General features: G+C 30.0%; 2 protein-coding genes across 5 annotated transcripts in view; one reads left to right on the top strand and one right to left on the bottom strand.

Moving 5' to 3' along the window:
- LOC108746102 (serine/threonine-protein kinase N) overlaps window positions 1–4,387 on the top strand; it is a 35,821-nt gene extending 31,434 nt beyond the window's left edge. For 2 of the 4 annotated variants that reach the window (XM_018482646.1, XM_018482644.1), the window contains exons 12-18: window positions 296–463; window positions 957–1,274; window positions 1,358–1,509; window positions 1,588–1,807; window positions 1,888–1,995; window positions 2,070–2,210; window positions 2,370–4,387. In XM_018482646.1, coding sequence (XP_018338148.1) covers window positions 296–463; window positions 957–1,274; window positions 1,358–1,509; window positions 1,588–1,807; window positions 1,888–1,995; window positions 2,070–2,210; window positions 2,370–2,513 — 1,251 coding nt within the window. In that variant the 3' untranslated portion in view covers window positions 2,514–4,387. The remainder of the gene's footprint in view (window positions 1–295; window positions 464–956; window positions 1,275–1,357; window positions 1,510–1,587; window positions 1,808–1,887; window positions 1,996–2,069; window positions 2,211–2,369) is intronic. The other 2 variants (XM_018482645.1, XM_018482648.1) reach the window with 2 other exon arrangements.
- Window positions 4,388–7,023: 2,636 nt separating this feature from the next.
- On the bottom strand, window positions 7,024–8,444 carry LOC108745991 (tRNA-splicing endonuclease subunit Sen15-like). The gene is made up of 4 exons (XM_018482448.1): window positions 8,131–8,444; window positions 7,914–7,995; window positions 7,681–7,852; window positions 7,024–7,480 (listed from the first exon to the last, which is right to left on the bottom strand). The coding sequence occupies exons 1-4, from the start codon at window positions 8,152–8,154 to the stop codon at window positions 7,210–7,212; spliced, it is 549 nt and encodes a 182-aa protein (XP_018337950.1). The 5' UTR covers window positions 8,155–8,444; the 3' UTR covers window positions 7,024–7,209.
- Between the last annotated feature and the right edge of the window lie 273 nt (window positions 8,445–8,717).

Here is an 8,717-nt window from a genome sequence, read left to right as displayed (position 1 = left end):
ATATATATATATGTTACATGAATTATTTTACAATAAATATAATATAATTTTGTTTTCTCGCACAGTCGATTAAAGCAATTTATATATTTACACTGTCCTTTCAATTTTTCGAAAACAAAAATTTAAACTCCCTATTATGATAAATCATAAAGCTATTGTAAAATATATATTTCAAAATTCAAATTATATATTAAAGATAATAACTATGCATGTCTTCAGTTTAAACAATTTCGATGCGCAATCTAAAATTTGCTGCAGTCAATAAAGAATTAGAGGTAAAGAGACAGCAATGTAGTTACAGAGTGCATTAAGGGAGTTTGATTTTCTGCACAACGAGGAAAAGGGCGGGCCTCAGGGTGCAAATTTGAGGCCCCTTGTGACAGAGCCCCGCCCTGTACTGATTGCACCACCCTCTCCACGCACACCCTCGCCCCAACCTGTCGTCGAGTTTCCTGAGGATGAGGTACATACCCTCCACGTACACATAGTGCTTTGCTTGCTTTAGTATGTTGCATGTAAATATTGAAGAAAGAAATATAATTTCTTGTAATGCTTTATCTTATAATGTAAATTATTTCATTTTTATCTTTATAAATTATCATCATTATATATATATGTTTATCTTTAATCTGTACTCTTTCTCCGAATCTTTCTATGCATTGCATGTATTTTAATTATTTTATAGTATACGCTAGATAGACATAAAATTAATAATCACATGAAAATTTTAATAACTAAACTATTACAGCCTAACCTGCTATTGTAAGATCTAGGGACACATCTTCAAAATATCTTATTTTTATGATTATACTAACATATAATTCTCTTATATACAGTAATTACTCTTAATATTAATAATAATACCTAACTTAATAATAATAATGCATTAAAATATTCATTTATGTAATAAATACTATTTTGTAACTAGCTATTTCAATTATAACTTTGTCTTTCAGGTTGTATATGAAATGCCAGTTAGACCTCTTCAATATAGAGATAGTGCCTACGAATCAAGAAGGCATTCTCAGCTCACTGGTATGACTTTGGAGAATTTCAGACTACTCTCCGTACTCGGTCGTGGACATTTCGGCAAAGTAATACTGTCGCAATATAGAAATACAGGAGAGTACTTCGCAATTAAAGCCTTGAAGAAAGGAGATATTATAGCCAGAGATGAAGTGGAGTCATTGCTTTCTGAAAAGAGAATATTTGAAGTAGCAAACACGACGCGCCATCCTTTCCTCGTTAATTTATTTGCGTGCTTTCAAACTGAGGTACGGATAATAGTTCTTTATTCTAGTATTTTTAATACATTTTTATAAGATAGAAGAGAATGAGAAAAATGAATTCTTTTTAGGCACACGTATGTTTTGTAATGGAATATGCAGCTGGCGGTGATCTTATGATGCATATACATGCTGATGTTTTTGGAGAGCCACGCGCTGTGTTCTATTCCGCTTGTGTAGTTCTTGGATTGCAATATTTACACGAAAATCGTATTATTTACAGGTATATAATGGGCATATAAGTAATTCAACAATATATATTTTTATAGTTTATATATTTTATAGTGTATTTTATTTGCAGAGACTTGAAGTTAGATAATCTGCTATTAGATACAGAAGGTTACGTTAAAATCGCAGACTTTGGTTTATGTAAAGAAGGTATGGGATTTGGAGACAGAACAGGTACTTTCTGCGGTACTCCTGAATTCTTAGCGCCCGAAGTGCTGACGGAGACTTCTTATACACGGGCTGTAGATTGGTGGGGTCTTGGGGTCTTAATATTTGAAATGTTGGTTGGAGAGGTAATTTTATTTTTTTTTACATAATATATAATTTATTTTAAATATGTGTATATTGCATATTAAATAAAAATGTATTTCAGTCCCCTTTCCCAGGTGATGACGAAGAAGAAGTTTTTGATTCTATTGTAAATGACGAAGTACGATATCCAAGATTCCTTTCTTTGGAAGCAATTGCAATCATGAGAAGAGTAAGTATCTTTATTTTACTACTTTTTTTTTGTTTCACTATATAAAACTTATCCACGTGTATTTTCTGTAACAGTTACTTAGAAAGAATCCAGAAAGGAGATTAGGTAGCAGTGAAAGAGACGCCGAAGATGTTAAGAAACAAGCATTTTTCAGACATATAGCTTGGGATGATTTACTCCTAAGACGCGTGAAACCACCTTTCGTACCAGTAATTGTAAGTATTAATTTGTTAATTCAAATTTGAATACATAAGAGAGAAAGAAATTACATCTATTTTGTCATGGAAATTTTAAATATCAGTTGAAATGTCAGAAGTAAATTAGATATTTTTTTAAATGTAATATTTGCATGGAAAATATTTCTCTGTTATTAGCATTCAGTGGAAGATGTAAGTAATTTCGATGAAGAGTTCACATCAGAGAAGCCACAACTAACGCCTCCAAAAGATCCTCGGCCTCTTAGCGACCTAGAGCAGAGTCTATTTAAAGACTTTACTTATATGGCTGATTGGTGCTAGCCGTAATAATTAATAGAGATATTAATTATTACGATTAGTTTATGTTGATGTGTATATTTTTCCCATGAGAAAATATCCACATAATGAAAAAAAAGTTACTTCATGCTATGAAATTGCGCAGTCGGTGGTATTTACGCACGTTTGTTTATCTGAGCAATTTTATCATATGTCATACATCATGTATAGATTTTTTATTTTGGATACTATGTTAATGATCACAGTAGGCACATTTACAAGAGAAAATTTTCAACCAAAGTGGTGTGCACATGAATGCAGCTCCATAAGAGATCTATTCATTAGTGAGACTAACATCTCATCTAATTTCTCGAGTATAACCAGATGAATTGTAACTGTTGATGATCATTGGGTAACTGATCAATTGTATAACCAATCTCAAACATCATCTTGAAATCAAAGACATCCTGAATGTCTTCTATTCGAACTAAAGTAATCGGTATGACAAAGATAAAATCCATATTTGTCTATATTATTTGAATATTCCAAAAAACCATCTGCCATTTTTGAACTGATTTCTTCGCTTTGTTGCAACGATTTCCAAGAGGCTAAAAACTTAAAAGATCTATATATCTTCTATTTGATATCACGTTCTCAACTTCTAATGCGGACGGATATAATTCTGGTGCTCTCGATTGTTCATTGTTTAGCGAATGGCTTCGCTAAATAAGGTATCTTTTCTTATAGATTGTGAGTCTCTGTTGTAAGTGGCCCTCATAGTATCCACCATGTTCATCAATAAGCTGGGTTAGAAGAATTGGAAACAAATATTTTCTTATCATGAGTTGGGTTGTTCCCAGCACTTTCGGTTGCACGTAATAGAAAGTTCGGGAACATTGAAAAAATTGTTCATCCATAAGAGAAAATTTTTTTTTCTTTTTTGGTTATTTGTTTGTCTGAGTTTCGAAGATATAAACATGATAATACAATAATAATGATAAAATTGAAAACGCTTTTTGTAACACAATATATTAGCTAAAAATTCACCAAAAATGAGTCAACTCATTTCAATTTTTGATCTTTCTGATACAAATTGTATGTTTAGACCTCTTGCATAGACATTCCAGTCACAAATCCTGGATAGCCGTTCTGAAGAAGAATCATCTTATATGACGAATGCAACTTAATTGTTCATTGCCTTAGAAATCTACCTTTTCTGGGATTGCCCTTTCAATTTAACTCTGGCAATTCTTTAGACGTTACAATTGCGTCAGAATCTTTCTAACTTTTTGATTTCCCAAAATACGTTTTTTTTTTATTTAGCCCTCATGGTAAATTAGAATGTTTTCGAAAATGTACTGAATGCTAGGAATTATATGGTGTTAATTATTTGTAAGGGACAATGCGAAAATATATACTAAAGTTTTCAGAGAATAACATTCATCAAGAATCACCTTGTAATGCGAAGTTCGCTTTAGAAACTTCTTTTATCGAATCTCAGGTTTTCCGCTAATGTTATGAGTTGTTTGTACATTTTTAGTAAATAGATATTATACATGAATTTACAATCTCTGGTTTGATACAAAGTAATATTGTATGAATTTATGATCATATTTTTAAAAGTTAAGAGGTTCCAATCAATTCTTGTCAGGCAAAGGAAAAAGCGAATGAAGCCTATTAATCTTTCGACAAAGAAGTTTTTTTTGCATATAACTGAGAATAATTTTAGATTACATTTGCAAAAGTGATCTCCAGACACTGTCCTGTTGCTAGTATTAAATATGTATGGATGTCCTTTTGCGTGAAGATATATATTATTTTCAACATTTCGTTATCTATATATTGCTAATTATGTACAGTAATACATGCAATATTACTCAAAGATTTTATATATCCTTATGGAACTTAAAGGATAATCATAATAATAACAAAAATTAACATTCATTAAGAAAACATAAAGTAAATCAAAATGTAGCTATACTTGCTCATGCTCATGTGATAAAAAATTGAAATTGAAATGGCGCTATGTATGTGCAACAACAATGATCATTTTGACAGTAATATTTAGCATTTTGATTAAATTAATCATATATTGTCTGTTATGATAATTGGAAATTTAATCTATGTATAGCTAATTTTGCAAGATTATGGTGACGTTAGACATACATACGAGCCCTGTGACATCATGTGAAGCAGCACATTATATATCAAAATCCTTTAGGTTCGTTTAACATGTATCCCAATTACTATATTTCATTATTTTAATTATGTACATTCATATTCTAGTTTATAAGATACTTTTACTAGTTCATGTGCTTCATATCATGTATATATAAATATATAACCAAAAGTGTCGAAAGAATAATGAATGATATTTCTATGTTCAATAGTTATTCGTGTAGTATTGTATGATCAATTTTAATTAACTTTACAACAAATTATTATTGCAAGACGTGTCCACGTTTTACTATGAATATATTTGAACATCTCTTAAGATTCGGTTTTAATTTTTGCAGAGAATATGATTTGAAAGCTGTGTAATATTGAAGTAGCTATTAGATTTTTACTTACAAAAAACTTTTAAATTAATTTTTCTTCTAATTATTACGGAACTTCTTTGCAGATGCTATTATCTACATATTGTAACTTTAGTATTTAATAATTAATCCTTTATAAGATTTCGATTCTCTCTCTCTCTTTCTGTAGAACTTCCACACATACACAATCTAATTAAAGGTATATAACCCATGATACACTTCACTCATCTCTTAAAAGGTGCCTACAATAATCGAACAATTTTTGATATGTAATATGAAATAGAACTAGAAAAATTTCTAACTATTATAGTAAGAAGTAATCCGATATTGTATATAAACTTTTCGACCTCATTTATCTCTAAAAATGTATGTTTTAGAATTAAAATTGAAGATTGAATTAAGGACTTTATATGTAAATGAGATATTTCAAATAGAACTTGGTAAATGTATAACTTGATTATGATATAGTTCATTTAATTTTATTGTAGATTTGTTCAATTTGTCATACTATGAAATTAAAATATAGTTAAATCTGATTTTGTTAATTGTAAATATTGATTGCTGAAATATTATTATCTATGTTAGTGAGATTTACCAAGTTTTTATTTTCAATATTGCTCTTTTTAATATTAATAAGGCGTAAATATGTAATGACCAGAATTATTTGTGAATTTACCTTGTGAAATTACGTTTTCAATATTGAATATTATCATGAAAAGTTAACCGTGTGTTAGTGATAGATTCGAGTATCTCGAGATCTAGTTGCCTTACTGCAATTATAAATTTATATACATATATAACCATTTTGGTATCTATTTTATATATAATTCTTGTACATGCAGGATGAGTTCAGATCTGTAGAAAAATATTTTAGGTATCTCTAAAATATTTTCGGATCTTGAACATAATATACGACAGTGGAAGATAATTTGAAAGATATGAATAATTTTTAATATGCCTGTTTTCTATTAGTGTATATAAAGCTTCAAATCCGATTTTTTTAATATTATACAGCTCTGAAGTAAAGAATATAAAATTTATGAAAATTTACGTGACAACGCATTTAGTAGTAAAACAGGCAGAAAAAAAATATAATATTGTAATTTGTGAAGCAATTTGAAATGGATCTTGCGCGAGAAAAAACCCTAATATTTCATTAATTTAATAATAAAATTATTTACATTTCGCAAAAAATAACATTCTAGATTCTATATGTCCATTGACGTGTATGTTATTTTTGTATTTTACATAGCTGAAAAAAGCTATGCAATATCTTTTTTTTTACGCTACTTTCAACTGCCGAAGCCTACAATCTTTGAAAACTTTATCTTTTAAAACGATTTTAAATGATAAAAATATTTTTACATCAAATCATATCGTTTTGTATTTTCCGTTTTACAATGTGTAACTTGGTATACGTTAGAAGATGGCATCGTGTGTGAACAAATTATTTTTTCCACTGATATACGCAGCTTTTTACAGAAAGAATTAAATTATTTAATGATTTTATGGAACATATGTATGGTCCAAAATGCGATAATTTAAAATTTTTATGTACATATATACAAACATCCTATGATGTTTTGTAGATAGATTTACTCTTGATTCATAAAGATTTATTAGATTATTATTTCGTTATACGTATTTTTTTATATATAATTACATAGAAATTACTATAGATGTAAGTTTGGTTAAAATGTTCGCTACGTCTATCATTAGTTTTATAATAAGGAAATTTATGTGCCTCGTATTTTGTAGTGTCTACTAATAATACATGGCTAGAGATGAAAATTTTTTTTAATTAATTTATTTGATTCATATATTTGCAGTGGCAGCTTATCACATATCACTTTAAACAATTACGCAATCCTTAGAAGTATTCTTAAAATCCGCATTATATATGTGAATTACTTTAAAAAATAAATATTAAAAATATACATCTCTCCCTATTTTTAAATGCACCTTCTTTAATAAACACGGTTTATTTTTTTATTGCAACGAAAATTATTTTATTATGTTCAACAAAAAAAATTACAATATATTCATATTAGGTTTATTTCCAATATATCAGTACTTTTTACGTGTTTAACTGTTATGTGTTTGATACATAAGTTGTAAAGTGTGTAACAAAAAAAGATAAATACCAATATACAGACAGCAGACATAGATGAGATCAAAATTATAAATTAAGTAAAAGAAAAGTATCATAATATCTCCACACTAGAATGTTCGATATTCAAAGAATCTGTGCTATTTAAATCAATTTGTTCGCTAGTTTCGTGAGTAGAACTTAAAGTCTTTGCTAATTCATGTAAATTTGATGTATTCCTTCGAATTTCACTTTCCAAGTTAAGTATCTTTTCAGCTTTTTCTTTTTGTTGTTTACTCGTTTCTGGTGTAGCTGGTTTTGAGAGGCCAGTGGTCACTGTATAGAAAACACTGCTGCTATCTTCCGATTTAAATACGAATGTCAATCTGTTGAATCAAATTTTGTTACATTTAGAAATATAATATATATTCATTATTATAGATCATTCTTTTTTAGAATAAATTTTTTTTAGAAAGAAAGGGAAGGAAGATGAATCGTGCAAGAAGTTCAACTAAAAAGAACAGGAATAGAACCACGTTATATCAGATACATGAAAATTAAGAATGAAATAAAATTGCAAAATTACCGTTTATTTTGCAATAATTGTTGCATTTTCTCAATCTTGTCCAAGCAGATGTTGTATTTCGTTGGCCAAGGCACATAGATCTCCGTCTGAGAATTCTCCCTTTTCTTCACTTCAAAATAGATCACGTCAAGTTCTTCGTTATACTTGTATTTGACATCCCAGTAGCGCTTCACTGAAAAATCGTCACAAGAATAGATTTCATGTTTACCATCCCCTTAAATTAAATACAATACCTTCGCATATTTCAATGTAGACATAAAAGGCGGTGCTCGTTTTTATCGCGTCATTACAGCCAAGTTTGCACAGATGATAATACTGCAAAGCGTACATTGAGAACGATTGCAAAATAATCTTACGTACGAAATATTTATACATACATAGGCATGCACATTCTCGGAATAAAGAGATCGCACACATCTTTTTGATTATCCGAGTAAAACGATTACTCACGCTGGGATGGCATATGTCGTACATCTTTCTCGTGCACGCGAGATACAAGAGAAGTGGAATGCCCCGTTTTTTTTTTCGGCGAGAAACCTACTTGTCATTAATTGTCATCGCAGTTTGGGAAAAGAATATCAATGGGAACCAGCACATGTGTTCAATGCAGTCCAATGACAAATAGTTCCTAGTTCCAACTGTTCCAACGTTCCAAGTCGTTCTCACCCTCCACTACCTCTGGTAGTGTTCACATTGTTCACATACTTTTCACACTTGCTCCATGACTTCCACCAGTTCTACGTTCTCCACTAACCTCCATTATAGGATGAATGTCCATCTGGCGCTTAAAGTCAGAAAAAATACATGGCAAAAGCGTTACCTAAGGAGAGAACGATTTGCTTACCTTTCGAGTTGAAAGTTTCTCTTGATCGTGCAAGGATGTCGCCAGAACACACATCGAAGATATAACACAACGAAATTAATAGAGGTAAAAGTTGAACCTATAAAACTCTAAAACGAAGTTAGATTTTCTTGAATTTTCTTCATTATGAATGAGAATGAGAAGCAAATGAAGCGTCCTTGTCTTCTTTCTTTTA

Source organism: Trachymyrmex septentrionalis, unplaced genomic scaffold, assembly GCF_001594115.1.
Source record: "Trachymyrmex septentrionalis isolate Tsep2-gDNA-1 unplaced genomic scaffold, Tsep1.0 scaffold16, whole genome shotgun sequence".
Lineage (NCBI taxonomy): Eukaryota > Metazoa > Arthropoda > Insecta > Hymenoptera > Formicidae > Trachymyrmex > Trachymyrmex septentrionalis.
This window is presented reverse-complemented; position numbering and strand designations above follow the sequence as displayed.